The sequence below is a fragment of the Ranitomeya imitator genome, chromosome 3 (genome assembly GCF_032444005.1).
Source record: "Ranitomeya imitator isolate aRanImi1 chromosome 3, aRanImi1.pri, whole genome shotgun sequence".
Taxonomy (NCBI): domain Eukaryota; kingdom Metazoa; phylum Chordata; class Amphibia; order Anura; family Dendrobatidae; genus Ranitomeya; species Ranitomeya imitator.
The window spans coordinates 42,238,424-42,257,198 of record NC_091284.1 but is presented as its reverse complement, the minus strand read 5'-3'; the positions used below and the strand labels follow the sequence as shown (position 1 = coordinate 42,257,198).

At 42.0% G+C, this 18,775-nt stretch overlaps 1 protein-coding gene across 1 annotated transcript; it reads left to right on the top strand.

The window, feature by feature from the left end:
- The first annotated feature begins 17,553 nt into the window (after positions 1-17,553).
- LOC138671547 (claudin-8-like) lies at positions 17,554-18,285 on the top strand. The gene has a single exon (XM_069759726.1). It carries the CDS (start codon positions 17,554-17,556, stop codon positions 18,283-18,285), a length of 732 nt encoding a protein of 243 aa, XP_069615827.1.
- The last annotated feature ends 490 nt before the right edge of the window (positions 18,286-18,775 follow it).

Genomic DNA, 18,775 nt, shown 5'->3' with positions numbered 1-18,775 from the left:
TAGAATGGAGAAGATGAACAATTTTTTTTCCATCTCATCCACATCTGAGAACATCCGAGCACATTCTGATCACAGTGTGATTGACATAATTGGATCAATTTTCTTGGATGAGAGAAAGTACGGTTCTGTGACTCTGGACTAAGGTTATTTGTCTCCCTGCACATTGCTGGCTACGGAATGAGTTAACTGTGAATAAATCAGTGAGTTTCTAAGTTTGTGACTCTTTTACTGGATCTTCTCAGGTGATATATGACGACAGGTATTTTAAGGTGAAAGAAGTTGAGAAAAAAAGACGAATAAAATAGTTACAAACTCCCTATCAAAATATTCTCCCTGAGAGATTCTTAGATAACCCATTCTGCAGCTCACAAAAGAGAGTACGACAATATATTGTACATGGAACCCCATTGCAAAAATGATTGCAAAGTGTTCACATCCTTAAAATAATTGTAAATATGTCATGGTTCCTGGGCAGTGACCCCAATGAATAGTTTAGACTAAAGAGCTCGTGCACATGGCTGTATTTTCAATCCGAGTGCAAGCTGACAAAACATCGGATTGCACTCGGACCAATTATTATTATTATTATTATTATTATAGCTCCATTTGTTCCATAGCGCTTCACATGTGACCAATGTGATTCTATAAGTTTATTGTTCATGCAATGTGGTATTGTCTCCAGTAATCCGTGAGCAGGGCCGCACTGGCCATCTGGGAATTCTGGCAAATGCCAGAAGGGCCTGTTTGGTCATGGGCCGCCTTGTCTGCAACGTTTATAAAGGCACGGATGATTGACCTCGTGGAGACCAAAACATCCAACACCGCGGAGACACCATCACGTGTTTCTCAACGCAGTGATCCAGAACACTGCCCCCCACTATGCAAATGCATGTAGAGGAGCTGCGGAGACTCCATCACGTGTTTCTCAACGCAGGCAGTGAATAGCCAGGCCTTTCCCCGGGAAGGAACAACCAAGGGAAGGGCAGCGTCCAATAAAGGAAAACATCCAATAAAGGAAAACCACCTATGCCAAGCATGGTATCCATCCACAGACAGCTGTTTCGAGTTTTTGCCCCTCATCAGTGTGGAGTAGGAAACTGGCTATCAGGAGCAGTGCCTAGTAGAAAGTCTATAAAGGCACGGATGCAACGTCTGCAAAGTTAACAGAATCGGTGTTCTCAAGACACCCATACTGCAAGAGTTGTGGCGGAGCACCAAGTCGCTAACTCCGTCACTTACCCCAGTAGGCCACGGGTATCATCAGAAATATTGGTCTTGTAGTAAATCTTCCTTTCCTCCATGTTACGTGTTACGGAACCACTCAGCACTCAGAATATGTTGTGTAGTTATGTGCATGTATTATAGGTTCCATGTGAGATGCATCAGCCCACAAGCTTCGCCCCTGGGCAGAGGGGACAAGATATCCCCCTTCTGTCCTCCCCCCACCTTTGTAATTCCCACAGTAAATATCGGCAGGCTCCGGCCCCCTGCGGCTATTGTAATGTAAAATAAAGATTATTATTATTATTATTATGTCTGGCCTGCCTCTTTTCTATTGGCCTGCCCTCTGTATCTGTGTGATATATTCTGTGTCCGGTGAATAAAGTGTTGTCAGACTGGAAATACGTGGAGAAGCAGTGATATTTTATATGTTCCCAGGTAATCAAGGAATTCCAGCCAGCGTCCTTCATTCAGACTCCAGCCAAAGCAGAGTGGACCTCCTGAAACACGGGCTGGTACTGAAAGAGGTACCCCAGCTTGGTAGACCCCCTTACACTCCATCCAAGGTAATATTAGTAATATATCCCCATCTGGTTCATGGGGACGCGGACAACATGGGCCTGTGTGATTTCAAATGCCAGAGCTGAATTTCAGTCCCAGTCCGTACCTGTCCGTGAGTAACCAGTCATCTCCGATCTTGGCACTATCCCAAGTCAGTCTTGCCAATATCCGAGCACCAGTTATCTCTACTTTTTGGCGCTATGACCGGATATTCTCATCATTGTGCCAATGACTACGGGTGGCCGGTAACTTAACCAACAAGTATCGAGCCAACAATTACAAGCATTTTGCAATGTTAACTATTGATGATGATGAGGAAAATAACTCTTTAATTGTCGTAGACTGAAGTGGAGCCTGGATAACGAGGAGCGCCTGACATGGAGTTCCAAAAGGTTGCGCCAAGAAGATGCAGCTTGGAGGATGACTGACGTCTGAATATAGGAAAAGTACCAATATTTCAAAGTTTTCTTATCCTTTAAACATTCAAGAAATGATTGAGCCCCGGGCATCCTGTATTTGATGATCCGCTCGTGCTCGGAAAACCGGAGTGTCCATACGGAGATGTGATTAGAGGCAATGTATGCACATAGTTTACTGTTTACATGATCACATATGTATTCGCCACGACATCCATCACATCTGATAAGGGTGATAAGATTGCAGCATGGTGACTGACATACATTATAGGCGTTGTGTAGAAATAATTCATTCCCCAACCATCAGGCTTACACGGGCAGCTGCACGCTGCAAACTTCATTCCATATATTTACAGCCGGAAATGCGAATAATAGACATTTTAAAAGCGTTTCTTTGTTTTTCGTTTCCACCTTCATAGCAGAAAAAAGTCATCACTTTTTTTTCTTTTTTTTTTTACTACAACCTCTTTTCTTAGCTGCCATTATGACCAGTAGATCTAGATTAACTATTTTGTTTTAAATGCAAAAAAAAAGCCCAAACAACTTACAACATTTCTTAACTACATCACCATAAATAACGAGTGTACTTTATTGTTCAGATTATTACAGTAACAGGGACACCAAGTATGTATTTATTACTGTGTTGTTTATTTTATAAAGTGTTATGAAAATGTGTTTATTCACTTTACTGTATTTTTATGCGTTTCTAATTAATCTTTAATAATTTAAAGGGAGAAAAAAGTTATTTCTACTTGCCATTATTTTTATTACTTACAATGTTTGGGCATTTAGATATAAATATTAATATTCTCGTGTCTTATGCCCATAGATAATATTACTGTTACAGCTTTTAGGCAGAGAAAATACTTTCGCAGACAACAGAGTAGCTTCCGGCTCACTGTTAGAGTTTCTGCCCTCCATATCAGCAGGTTCTGAGTTTGAGTACAGGCAGAAATCCAGTTCCGATGAGAAATTAAATGCATGGAAACACCCACTTCTTATGTAAATTGGCCCATAGATCATATTACTGTTACAGCTTTTAGGCAGAGAAAATACTTTCGCAGACAATCGAGTAGCTTCGGGCTCACTGTTAGAGTTTCTGCCCTCGATATCAGCAGGAGTACAGGCGGAAATCCAGTTCTGAGGATAAATTAAATGCATGGAAACACCCACTTCTTATGTAAATTGGCATCCTTAAAGTGTCAGGGGTGCTGTGCAAGAGGGCACAGTAAATTTAGGGCAGCAGTGGGTCCTGGCATTTGCTGGACCTTTTTGTATGTTGATGCCAGCCCTACTTTGCTATGCAGGGGATTTGGAACCCTGTTTCAGAAAGACGGTGCTCCGACTGATGTACAAAGATTAAGCAGATCCGAAGTGTTAACTACTAAGAACAACCTGATTTCTTCAGAACTTAAAGGGAACCTGTTACGTAAAATAACGCGATAAACCTGCAGTTACGGGGTTAATTTGCAGGTTTATAGCATTCTGACACCATGCGGCATTGGCACTGAGAGCCCCTCTGCCAGGAGGAAATAAACATTATTTCCTCCAGCAGCATTCGGGTGCCAGTCATGGAGGTTTCTTCTGGGTTCTCCAGTTTCCTTCCACTCTCCACGGGCAAACTAGAGAAGATAGATTTTCTCTAGGTGCTATATAAAAAAAATAGTAAAATTATGAGTTACTTACCCCTTGGGTGGTCTCTGGGGTGAAGGTGGCCTATCTGTCAGTAACTTGACCACTGCAGCCAGTCATGTTTCATGTATGATATTTGGTCATGTAGGCTAGTGTTCGGCTTCAGCAGACTAAACAATGGGATTTAATGACCCCTGAATCGGTAAAAACTATGAGAGCGGCATGGATCCTAATGTAAGCAATTGTTATCTGTTATATAACATTCCCTACACTTGGGAGAGAGGGACGGGCTCAGGTTTATTCACCTCTTTCTATTAAGAAGACATGCATGCTCGGCTGAACTGAGCACGCACATGTAGCGAATGCTCAGAGGTATGGCATTTTGACCCCCAAGGACAATTTATTATGATAGGTCTGGATGCAGGAACATATACATTTAGACTAAGATCTATCATTATTAAGTCCATTTGCCATCTACAACAAAAAAGGAAAAGAAATGGTTTGGTTGAGGCACATCCAGTTCTCTCGGTGTTAGAGATATTTTCCGGCACGAGGCTTGGTTACAAATTACCCTGCTTGCCCAGTTAAGATTTTTGTCTGCTGACATCACCCTCCTTAATGATACGGCTGTTAACCATATTTTTTGGAGAAGTAACAACATATAAATCTCCAGGTTTTCCTGCATGGCTCCAAGTGTCACGTGTGCTGAATCATCCGGACTCACGTATTCCTCTTACCAACCATGGATATGTGGAAAACATAGATAATAATAGAGGCTCAAGAGCTACAAAACATACATGCGGACCCCCAACTGTTACATGCCATTATTGGTGCTCATTTATATGGCCTAGCGGTGCTTGTTCTCCCACCGTGGCCCGGATGACACAGCAACATGTCTATCCTTGATCATTGTCTATCATAAGGAGGGACGACCATCAATTCTAAAGAACCAGAGAACCCCCAAAGTGAGGGATGTTCCTTACCTAATATTATATGATGGTCCCAATTTTATAAGCAGAAAAATGTGTTTATACCCAAACAATCATTTTAAAAAGGCATTTTTACTGACACATTGTTTTTTGGAAAGTGTCTGGATACATTCGAGATCAGAGCGGTCATCAACCATTCCGCAATAAGCTTGGTAATACACTATATGGCCAAATATATTGGGATATACGTCTCAATCCTTATACCCAAATCTGTCCCACTAGTGTATAACCACCGGCTCCTCGCCCATGTTATATAACCTCTGGCCTCTTGCACATAGTTTATAACCTCCAGCCCCTCACCCATGGTACATAACCTCTGACCCCTTGCCCATGGTATATAACCTCTGGCCCCTCGCCCATGGTGTATAACCGCCGGCTCCTCACCCATGGTATATAACCACCGGCCCCTCACCCATGTTACATAACCTCCAGCTCCTCGCCCATGGTATATAACCTCCAGCTCCTCGCCCGTGGTATATAACCTCCGGCCCCTCACCCATGTTACATAACCTCCAGCTCCTCTCCCGTGGTATATAACCTCCGGCTCCTCACCCATGGTATATAACCACCGGCCCCTCACCCATGTTACATAACCTCCAGCTCCTCTCCCATGGTATATAACTTCCAGCTCCTCGCCCGTGGTACATAACCTCCGGCCCCTCATCCATGGTACATAACCTCCGGCCCCTGACCCATGGTATATAACCTCCGGCCCCTCGCCCATGGTTGATAACCTCTGGCCCCTCACCCATGGTATATAACCTCCAGCCCCTCACCCATGGCATATAACCTCCGGCCCCTCACCCATCGTATATAACCTCTGGATATTCACCCATTGTATATAACCTCCAGCCCCTCGCCATGGTATATAACCTCCTGCCCTCGTCCATGGTATATAACCTCTGGCCCCTCACCCATCATATATAACCTCTGGATCCTCACCAATTGTATCTAACCTCCGGTCCTCGCCCATGGTATATAACCTTCGGCCCCTCGCCCATGGTATATAACCTCCGGCCCCTCACCCATCATATATAACCTCTGGATCCTCACCAATTGTATATAACCTCCGGCCCCTCGCCCATGGTATCTAACTTCCGGTACTTGCCCATGGTATATAACCTTCGGCCCCTCGTCCATGGCATATAATCTTCGGCCCCTCGCCCATGGTATATAACCTTCGGCCCCTCGCCCTTGGTGTATAACCTCCAGCCCCTCACCCATGGTGTATAACCTACGGCTCCTCACCCATCATATATAACCTCTGGAAATTCACCCATTGTATATAACCTCCAGCCCCTCACCCATAGTATATAACCTTCAGCCCCTCGCCCTTGGTATATAACCTCCGGCCTCTCACCCATTGTGTATAACCTCTGACCCCTTTGCCCCCCAGTGCATAACATCCGGTGGTCCGATATTGACATGACCGATCGACAGCTCTCCCGACCATCAGTCGGACGGCGCCCCTATACACATCAGACCAGTGGCTGAACCCATTGATATTGGCGGGTGTAACGGGGTCTACCAAGCTGGGGTACCTCTTTCAGTACCACCCCGTGTTTCAGGAGGTCCAGTCTGCTTTGGCTGGAGTCTGAATGAAGGACGCTGGCTGGAATTCCTTGGTTACATGGGCGCATATAAAAGATCACTGCTTCTCCATGTATTTCCAGTCTGACAACACTTTACTCACAGGACACAGAATATATCACACAGATACAGAGGGCAGGCCAATAGAAAAGCGTCAGGCCAGACATACATTACAATAGGCCATAGCCTGCCGATATCTACTGTGGGAATTACAAAGGTGGGGGCGGACAAAAGGGGAATATCGTGTCCCCTCTGCCCAGGGGCGCAGCCTGTGGCCTGATGCATTAGGGACATGCATCTCACATGGAACCTATTATACATACATATAACTGCACAACATATTCTGGGTGCTGAGTGGTTCCGTAACACGTGACACGCGGGTTCAGCTGACATTAGTCTAATGTGCTGGTGGTCTTTAGAATGGATTGTCAAAAAAGCTCTTGTAGGTGTAATGTGGAGGGGGGCACATAATTCTGTCCACATAGGATTAGCAAGATTACAAACTCCATTACATTAGTGCATTATTGTCTACTGCTCTGCTGTAGTAAGATTAGCAGACTATTTGGTTGCGTCACCAATAGACATATTGAGCCTCCCCTCACCCCTTCAGCATGGATTTCCAGGAAAATTCTTTCTTAAAGGGGTTCTCTTTGTACAGTACAAACACAGACCTACTCTTGTCCATGGATTGTGTCCAGTTTTGCAGCTGGGCCCCATTCACTTACATGCTGTGATACCAGACATGGCCCACGGACACAATATCGCTGACTCTTATTTCTCATCCTACATGACAACTTCCAATATGGCAGCCATTGGCTAAAATTCAAATTTCCCAGAAATAGATTTCACAAAGGCCAAGGAATGGCTGAGTAAAGTGCTAAATAACTTGGTAAGAGCGACAGAGTTATATTTACTGGAGATTGTTTTTTTCAGTTAAGGAATATGATAAGATATGAAGGACGAGGTGTTTTCTTGCTTGAGTTGGCTGATTCTAAGTTGATGTTTCTGTTACACTGTTAGGTCTGTACATCACGAGTAGCGCCGTCTGCTCATCTCTCTGTACCCGGGGGTCACTGATTTTGCAGGATGCTGTGCCCTTGTGGTCAATCTAGCTCTTAAATCAAATATGAGCCAAGGTATCTATCTATCTATCTATCTAGAAAAAGAAAACACGGCAGCACTCTATAGGAACCAAAATATATGCAGACACTGAAAACATTGAATCTAAACTGTATTATTATTCAGTAAGATGAACTTACAAAAATGAAGGTTCTCAGCCCATAAATTGGCCACTTAGGAGGTGCTGGTCAGGTTTTATCTCGAGGCTAGAAGCTAAGTTTTCTGGGCTAATTCCCAGTTATGCTTTTTCTTTTTATTATTGACAATGACCACCAACTTTGTATCTAACTGTCTCTATTTGACCCATCGTGGGTAATTGTCTCTGCATGAACCATGCTGTCTAACCATTTTGTGCAGTTCCTTTGATTGTGTCTGCAAGTCCTGTTTGAAATTGGGTGAGAACGATTGTGTTTTTTGTTCAACTTTTGGGTCCTCATTTTTTCTGGTTATTTATCTGGCTATGTATATTGGTCTATTGGGGCTATTTGATTTAAAAGGTACCATTAACGTACATAGCCCTGTCAGGATATACTTCTTAAATCTGAGTGCTGTCTAGAAGTCCTGGAGACTGTTAGGGGATGATTATATGGGCTCATTTTTGGGGGGTCCTCACAGATTAGGGCAATTTACATTGATTTATTGGGGTTACCTAACCTAAATAGTATCTTTATTGTACATGGTCTCAACAGGACATATTTATTCATCTAAACTTGACTTTTTGCAGAGTAACCACATAAGGGTGCACAAGATTTGTAGTAACCTCTTCTCTATATATTGATAAGTTCTGTCCCTTCATTTGTTTTATTGCTTTTTGTTTTCCAACCTATAGCATAATAGTATGTATTAGGGCTAGTCATGGACAGCCGTCGTGGAGTGGGGGCGCCAAACAATCGTGCCTATTAGGGTGCCAACCCCCACTGTTAGGAAGGGATAGTAGGCGAGTGTAGGGAATTGATAGGTTATTGCTAAGACCTATATTTTTGTTAATTGTTATTGTTTGCACTGGGAAGGTATTTTTAACCAATTTGTCATTAATGTTTATACTTTTTAAGGGATTACATGTTACACACTGTCTAACAGCAGCAAATCATGCAGCTGCGGCAATTCAAACATAATCTATGAGCACACCCAAATACTCGGAGAACACCCGAACATGCTAGGAAAACTTGGGTAATGAGTATACTCGCTCATCACTAGTCTTCATACTCATCTTCATCAGTGCTGTAGACTTGAATGGAGCAGCAAGGCTCATGGGTGATCTTCTACTCAAGTTGGTGCTCACGATCTTTTGGCCAGAGGACAGCCAGGACAGACAAAGGACAAAAGCCCCCATTTTAGTGATTTGTAGGAGACCCATTAGCGCTGGCTATCTTTGACAATGTCATAGACTTGATTGTAGCAGAAAGGCGAAAGCATGATCTGTTGCTACCTGAAACTCCTATTGCTCATGTCCTTGGCTCCTTGCAGCTAGAGGGCAGCAAGGCAATAACCCCTCATTTTTGTGATTTGTGGGGCTTGCAACAGAGCTCCTAGCTTAGTCAGTAACATAGACTTGAATGGAGCTGCAACGCACATGCGTGATGTTTTACATTTTGCAGCTTCTACCTCCTATGGTCTTGGGGCCAGAATGGCAAGCAATCGTCCTCCTTTTTTACAATTTTTGGGGGTCCCAGCAGTGCTCCGCTATGTTCATTAGTGCCATTAACTTGTATGTAGCGGCACATTGCGTGCTCCATCTATGAGGCTCCAATTAACTTTAACTATCTGTGGTCTTGTGACCCGGGAAGATCCATAAGAGAATTGGATAACAGTCCCTTGCTTTGGCAACCCATGGGAGTCCCAACAACAGTTACCATCTATCGTAAAATATCTCCTCATTTTTCAACACCTGACCTCAACTACATTAATAATGATAATGATACTAATAACTCCTATAATTACAGCCTCCATATATTCATACATAGCAGCGCACCATTACTACCATTCGGTCCCACTGAGCTCAGGTTAATTAAAAAAAAAATGTTTATTTCTTTCTCTATGGTCATCGTTGTGGCTGATGTTTATGGTTTTTCGTGATAACACAAGCGAATGAACAATGCGGCTGTAGATGTAGATGCATTTGTTAGATGACATAGTTTCCAATAAATATTTTACAGGACTCTTATCCTTTTAAACATCTCAACAACTGGAGCAATGCAGATAATTGTATAATTTTAATGTTGTCGCTCCGGATGATGCACTGTAATTTGCCGGTGTGACTCCTCGGTGCAGATGCGTGCATATATCTGTTTTTATAGCATTATTCAAGTAGGCATTGAAGATGAGGAATGGTGAGTAGCGTTATAAAGGCTAAAAGAGAAATATATGCTGCGTCATTGTGGTGTAACTCCACCCAAGAAGTGGTTTTTCCTATACACTTATCTATCACGAGTTTACACTGAATATGTATAGGATTACCGTTTTTCTGCTACCTATAACTTGCAGAGATTGACATGAGAGACAACTTGCATAATTAGCATATTTCCCAGAGGAGCATTGCGTCTTTAAGTCTCCTCATCTTGGCATGCTTAGCATGTCCATCTCCGCAAGGAGAAACGATACTTCTTGGATATCGTTTGGACGCCTCTCAATCAGCCAAACCAAATCTCCGCTATGCATTGACGAGGGGCAGTACCCCGAAACACAGTGTCTGCAAATTGGGATTCTGGTTTGGCTATTATCCAAAGTCATGTGACAAGGCTCATTAAAGGGTCGACATTGACTTGTAGGATTGCTACCTTCTAATAGGTGGCACTAAAGTTCTAGTCCTCTTCCTCTCTGAAGAGACAATTTGCATAAATAGCATATTTCCCAGAGGAGCATTGCAGCTTTAAGTCTCCTCATCTTGGCATGCTTAGCATGTCAATCTCTGCAAGGAGAAACGATACGCTTTACATGTGACAAAGTTTGGCCCCCCATGGACATTAGATAAAATTCACTTAAATTCTCAAATTTCGGTAGGCGTAATAAATAGTGTTGAGCGATGCCGTCCGATACTTGAAAGTATTGGTATCGGATAGTATCGGCCGATACCCGAAAAATATCGGATATCGCCGATACCGATATCCGATACCAATACAAGTCAATGGGACATCAAGTATCGGAAGGTATTCTCATGGTTCCCAGGGTCTAAAGGAGAGGAAACTCTCCTTCAGGCCCTGGGATCCATAGGGATGTGTAAAATAAAGAATTAATCACGCTGGTAACCGGCCGGCTTCTTTGTTTAAAATGAGCGCCTTCAGGACCTGCGAATGACGTCGCGGCTTCTGATTGGTCGCGTGCCGCCCATGTGATCGGCACACGACCAATCAGAAGCCGCGACGTCATTCGCAGGTCCTTAATTCCTAGAATTAGGAGTTTTGTGAATGAGAATGACGTCGCGGCTTCTGATTGGTCGCGTGCCGGTCACGTGGGCGGCACGCGACCAATCAGAAGCCGCGACGTCATTCGCAGGTCCTGAAGGCGCTCATTTTAAACAAAGAAGCCGGCCGGTTACCAGCGTGATGTCCAGGGGCCGCCGGAGAGGTGAGCATATCAATATTTTTTATTTTAATTCTTTATTTTACACATCCCTATTGATCCGATACCGATACCCGATACCACAAAAGTATCGGATCTCGGTATCGGAATTCCGATACCGCAAGTATCGGCCGATACCCGATACTTGCGGTATCGGAATGCTCAACACTAGTAATAAACCATCTAATGTGTACTTGAACTTCTTGAATCTCTCCCAAGAAGACGATGACGGGAAGAGAAAAATTTGACCAATGGAAGATCCTTTTATGCGGTAGGGAGAAGAAGCTCTTTCATGGAGATTGAAGCTTTATAGAGCAGTCCTGTGTATGACGTAATCGTGAGAGCACTGAATGATCACTTGACCTATAGCTATCTAATGTCTATGGGGACCTTAAGGGTATGTGCACACGTCCGGATTTTTAGCGTTTTTTTTTGCGGAATTTCGCTATAAAAACGCTATAATTCCGCATCAAAAACGCTAAAAATATGCATCCTATCATTTAGAATGCATTCCGGATTTTTTTGTTCAGATGGATGCGTTTTTTACCGCCAAAAAACGCATTCCGCAAAAAAAATGGACATGCTCATTCTTTTTGCGGATTTTTTGCGGATTTATAAGCCAAAATGACTTTCAAAAAAAAAAAAACGCAAAAATTCCGCAAAAAATCCGCAAAAAATCCGCGCAAAAAACGCGCAAAAACCGCAAAAAATCCGCGCAGAAAAAAAATGCGAATTTCTGCCAGAATTCTCCGGATTTTGTCAGGAAAAAAACCTGACGTGTGCACATACCCTAACACTGTTTCTAAACACACAGCCCAAAGATTGAATGGTTTGTTGATAGAGTTGGACTACACATTTGGCAAATCTGGAAAATGCCATTAGGCTACGTTCACATTAGCGTCGCGTCGCCGTTGCGTCGGCGACGCAGCGGCGACGCACGGAAAAACGCGCGCAAACGCGCGCAAAAACGCGCGCGTTTTGCGACGCGTGCGTCGTTTTTTGCCGAAATCGGACGCAAGAAAAATGCAACTTGTAGCGTTTTCTTGCGTCCGACGCTAGCGTCTAAAACGACGCACGTGTCGGAAAACGCGTGCAAAAAGACGCACGCGTCCCCTATGTTAAACATAGGGGCGCGTCGCCGCTGCGTCGCCGACGCAACAGCGACGCACATTAGCGTAACGCTAATGTGAACGTAGCCTTACTGAGATTCCTAGCTTGGTGCCCCAGATGACTACCACTTTCAAATAATAATGGAACGAATCCAATTAAAATCTATAGTGAGAGCCATTAACTCCCTGCCCATAGATCAAAATCTTTAGGTTATGGGTTGAATTCGATGGACGTAAGTTTACCTTCAACCTTAAAAACTATGACACCTATTCTCAAAAATCAGTGGCTGCTTAATGCCAAAAGACGAGAGTAACCCTAGAGATGGTCAAAAACAGTCAACATTTCCTTGGATGGAAACTTAAATTCCATATTGGTGGCAAGTCAACGAGCCTATTTCATATATGCCATACAGAAAGAGGGACAGTGCTTGTAGAAAGGACAGTCTCCTTTGAAATAAACAGCCACCCATCAATCAGCTAATCGAGAGGTCTGAATAATGAAATCTCTAGCAATCAAAGAATGTTTTGTTCAACCATAGATTTTGACTACTGTGTCCTGAGCTCAGGCAGAACAGGAGCCAATGCTTAAGGCCCCCAAAACATTAGATAATAGTCATCTAGAACCTCCGATTTCTGCGTTATTGGCCGACCATCTAGTGTGTATGTGTCCCGACTGTCTGTAACAATCTGGACACAAGGATCAGGCAGTTGGGACACAATGGCCCAATCCTTTTGTTCAGTGAGGAGACGAGCTGCCACCGCTGACTCCTGGGTACGGGAGAATCGGGAGAGATGTCTACCAGCTGATCATTCAGCCTGGAGTTGTCTAATGTCTATGGCCAGCTTTAATCAACATTTCCCTTCTGACGCATAGAATGAAACCCCACGTGTGCTCAATGCCTCCTAAAAGGTATAGTACATGGCTGGAGGTGTCCTGATGAGATAAACCCTCAGAACTCCTTCTATTGAATATATGAAGTATACTTTAACCCCTTCAAGTCGCGGCCCTTTTTCATTTTTGCGTGTTCGTTTTTCACTTCCCTCGTTCCCAGAGCCATAACTTTTTTATTTTTCCGTCAATATGGTCATGTGAGGGCTTATTTTTTGCGGGACAAGTTGTACTTTTGAACGACACCATTGGTTTTACCATGTCTTTTACTAGAAAATGGGAAAAAAATTCCAAGTGCGGTGAAATTGCAAAAAAAGTGCAATCCCACACTTGTTTTTTCTTTGGCTTTTTTGCTAGGTTCACTAAATGCTAAAACTGACCTGCCATTATGATTCTCCACGTCAGTACGAGTTCATAGACACCTAACATGACTAGGTTATTTTTTATCTAAGTGGTGAAAAAAAATTCCAAACTTTGCTAAAAAAAAAAAAAAAAGGGCCATTTTCCGATACCCGTAGCGTCTCCATTTTTCGTGATCTGGGGTCGGGTGAGGGCTTATTTTTTGCGTGCTGAGCTGATGTTTTTAATGATACCATTTTTGCGCAGATACGTTCTTTTGATCGCCCGTTATTGCATTTTAATGCAATGTCGCGGCGACCAAAAAAACGTAATTCTGGCGTTTTGGATTTTTTTCTCGCTACGCCGTTTAGCGATCAGGTTAATGCTTTTTTTTAATTGATAGATCGGGCGATTCTGAACACGGCGATACCAAATACGTGTAGGTTTGGGTTTTTTTTAATTGTTTTATTTAGGATGGGGCGAAAGGGGGGTGATTTAAACTTTTATATTTTTTATATTTTTTTCATATTTTTAAAAACATGTTCTGCTATGTAGCAGAAATGCAGGTGTGCTGTGAGCGCCGACCACAGGAGGGCGCTCACAGCAGACCTGCATCAGTAACCATAGAGGTCTCAATGACCTCTATGGTTACCTTCCTGATGCATCGCCGACCCCCGATCATGTGACGGGGGTCGGCGATGACGTCATATCCGGCCGCCCGGCCGGATGCGGTAGTTAAATGCCGCTGTCTGTGTTTGACAGCGGCATTTAACAGGTTAATGGCGGCGGGTGAATAGCGATTTCACCTGCCGCTATTGCGCGCACATGTCAGCTGTACAAAACAGCTGACATGTCGCGACTTTGATGTGGGCTCACCGCCGGAGCCCACATCAAAGGGGGATTCACGGCATGCGCAGTAGATGTACGGCGCATGTCGTGAAGGGGTTAAAACAAATTAAAAAAAAACTGAAGCAAAATTGCCGTACTGGAAAAAAACTGCAGCATGCAGAGCTATTTTTTCTATGAAGATGAAATACACCCTTATCAGAAACCCATCGGACTCCATTAGAGGCAATGAGGTCCATAAGACATCAATTGCCCAAATACCTAACGCTAGTGTGAACCTAACCACGAAGAATTATTTTCACTTTACATTAACATGATTTTTTTTTTACTTCGTATAAATGGCGTCATTCTCCTGAATCCGGTGTTGTTTTTCTTTTGTTCCTGCTCCTCTCCATTCCTGAGATATGGCCTCCTCTTCCTTGCATACAAATATTAGCCTTCTGACCCAAGTGGGTCTAGTTCTCAACTTTTCTCTGTGGGAGTCATATTGATGACCCCACCTACCTGGCTAACAAGGCTAGATTTATGTTCTAGAAAAAACAGGTCATATCTCAGGAACGGAGATGGAAATCTATGTCAGATTTAGGAGAACAGCGCCATTTCCTACAAAGATTTTTGGCAAGTGACAGGTCCTCCTTAAAGTTTGTATGGAGCTCAAGGACAGCCATGTACATTGGTCCTGACTTTTTCGACTCCAGAAGAAACGTTTCTATTTTTCGCTTTTGCCTCTAATGCTTTGGTTTGAATATCTTATTGGCTATAAACAAAGAGAGTGACAACCAATAATCTCTGGGTTAGGAAAATAAATACTATATGTGAATTTGGTTGATTCATTCAAACATTCCAGGTATGACACATTAGTCAGGACACCACACCTAGTAAGGAAGAAGAAGTCATCTCCTAATGACTATTTATATTCCATATGTTTCGGTCACGAAAACATACAGCTGCTGTGATTTAGTAAAACTAATGGTGATTCTACGGTTTTCATCAGGAGCGAGGCATCGAGATTATCTGATCTTAAAGTCAAACATCAATTCTGTAACTCACATCTGGGCTACCGCAATATTCCTTGGTTCACACTGCATTACAATAATGCTTGTATGGCAGTATTATTATTCAGCTGCGATATGGCAGTAATATTTATTCCTGAGATGGTATTGTTGCAGTACATACTTATCACATAGGTGCTTTATTCATTTACTGTAAGGCAGGATAATTCAAACAGTTTATAGTGGAATTATTTGCCCACTGTATGGTAGTATTATTATTCAGTTGCAATATGGCAGTAATATTTATTTAAGTTGTAATATAGTAATATAGTAAGTATATCCCTGAGATGGTATTCTTATAAACTCAACACATAAGTGCGTTATTCATTTACTGTATGGCTGGCTAATTTAAACACTCTATAGTGGAATTATTTGGTCACTGTATGGCAGTATTATTATTCAGTTGCAATATGGCAGTAATATTTATTTACTGCATGATAGAAGTATATATCCCTGAGATGGTATTGTTATAAACTCATCACATAAGTGCGTTATTCATTTACTGTACGGCTGGATAATTTAAACACTCTATAGTGGAATTAATTGGCCACTGTATGGCAGTATTATTATTCATTCGCTACATCGCAGTAATATTTATTTACTGCATGATAGTAATATTTATCCCTGAGATGGTATTTTTACAGTATATACTCATCACATAGGTGCTTTATTCATTTACTGTACGGCAGGATAATTCAAACACTTTATAGTGGAATTATTTGGCCACTGCATGGCGGTATTATTAATCATGTGCTATACAGCAATAATATTTATTTACTGCATTTATCCGTGAGATGGTATTGCTGCAGTATATACTCATAACATAGGTGCTTTATTAATTTACTGTGTGGCAGGATAATTCAAGCACTCTATAGTGGAATTATTTGGCCACTGTATGTCAGTATTATTATGCATTCGCTATATGGCAGTGATATTTATTTACTGCATGATAGTAATATTTATCCTTGAGATGGTATTGTTACAGTATATACTCATTACATAGGTGCTTTGTTAATTTACTGTGTGGCAGGATAACTCAAACACTCTATAGTGGAATTATTTGGTCACTGTATGGCAGTATTATTATTCATTCGCTATATGGCAGCAATATTTATTTACTGCATGATAGTAACATTTATCCCTGAGATGGTATTGTTATATACTCAGCACATAGGTGCTTCATTCATTTACTGTTTGGCAGGATAATTCAAACACTCTATAGTGGAATTATTTGGTCACTGTATGGCGGTATTACTCAAGTGCCGCAAGATGGTATTACGCAATCAACGTAGAGCAATGTTATTAATCAATTGCAAAGTAAAGCCATTATTCATTTACTGTTTGGAATTCTTTAGTCATTGGTGGTATTTTTCAACTGTTATATGGTGTTATTATTCCGTAAACCGTATGATAATATTTGATTTCTGTATTATTATATGATGATATTACATAATCACTATATGGTGGTATTTATTCAGGTACAGTTTGGTAGTAAAGGCTGCTTTATCCATTTATTGTATGGCTGTATAATTCAGTTACTATATAGCAGTATTATTAAAGCGGTATTATTAAAGTACTTTAAAATGTAAAATGATCCTCTGTTCTTACCTAAGATAAGCTTTGATACAGCTGGATCCTCGTTGTCCCTGTTTGGATATTTGGATATGCACATTTTTTGACTCATCGCTTATATACATTCAATTATACCATATATAGAATGAGAAATAAAGATTTTTATATGGAGTTTTCATGGTTCATTATTAATAAATAATTGAAGAGTTGATACATTCTACAAAATAGCATCTTGTACTATAGAGGTATGAATCAATATTTGGTTGTGTCGTTAAGTCATGATATTGTGACTGTTGACATGTCTGACGGACCACATGGAGAAAACGTGCAATCTCTCTTTGAGGTTTTTCGAAATAGCATCACAACACATTGAATTCCTGACTCTTACTTGTAACTATTATAAGAAGGATTTCCTAAATGGGTCACACCCGTATTTAGCATGTTATGACGCAGGTTTACTACTACACGTGACCTGATTTATAAAATTGGCCTACAGAGCGTGCTTTGAATCATTTAAGTCTCCAGAAGCAGCTAACGCAGAAGTTGAAATCGATTGCAGAGTAGCCATCATTCTGAAGAACGTAAAGTCTACTTTGAATCTGCAAGCACCTGGCTGAACTTTGAAGAATCTTGGAAGCTTTCCTAAGGATCTGAAGAACAATGGCATACTACGTTGTCCAGCTGATTGCTATTGTTCTAGGCGCTATTGGCATGGTGCTCACTGTTGCTGTCACCTCAATGATCCAGTGGAGGGCATCATACATGGTTGAAGGAAACGCTGCCAATTGTGACAAACGCATAGATGGACAGTGGCTAAGCCGATGGGATGGCTTATGGCTAACCTGCGTGACGAAAAATGAGAACTCCATGCACTGCAACCCTTATGACTCTTTAGTGATTATCACCACCGACCTAAAAGTTGGAAGAGTCCTGATGTCCTTTGCAGTGGTGATTTCCATTATTTCCTTCATTATTGCTGTGGTTTCCTTGATATGCATTGGATGTTGTAGACTGGCACGAGGAGGTAGATATTGCCTGTTATTAACGGCTGGAATTGGCTTCATCATAGCTGGAATCCTCGTCTTAATCCCAATTGTCTGGACCACAGCAAGCATCATCCGAGACATCAACAATCCAGTTTGCAAAACAATGCAAAGAATCGAAATAGGTGAGGCTGTATTTTTAGGTTGGCCTACCATGTTCTTCCTCCTGGTTGCAGGAGCTATCTTCTGCTGGTACCAACCTTGCGAGGACGAAGAAGAATGTGAAGAGGACAGATGCAAGACTGTCTATTCTTCACAAACATCTCTACCAAGGCCTGTCTACGTACCCTGCAAAACCCAGGAGAAGTCAAAAAACCCAACAATGTACTCCAGAAGCCAGTACATCTGACCTTCTCCAGCTGAACCTTGAGAAAGAATAAGTGCACTTTATCATCAAGACCGTGATTGTCAAATCCAATGGAAGCCAAGAAAAAGCCCAACCTCGAGGTCTTCCGATGGAAAATGAGACTTTACCAAGAGGCTTCCTACTGAGACTTCTGAGAATCTGTCAGTGGTTGTGTCTAAGCTCTTAACTATTGACTTTAAGATCAGGTAATCTGGCGTTTATGTACATTATGTATTGATAGGTAGGTAGACAATTCACAATTCATAGAAGACACATGTCACTTTGTGTGTTAACCTATCCTATGTAACCGTGAATTACAATGGACACTTGACTTCAGGTTAGCCTGCATCTTCGAAACCCTGAGAAGCCTGTTATCAACGATCTAAGGTTCTAGGGTTTTTTAACTATTTTTGAAATTTTCTACTAAAAAGCACAGCAGATTTATGGTTTGTTTCCCTTTTTTTAAAAATATGCATATCATTACTTTACACTA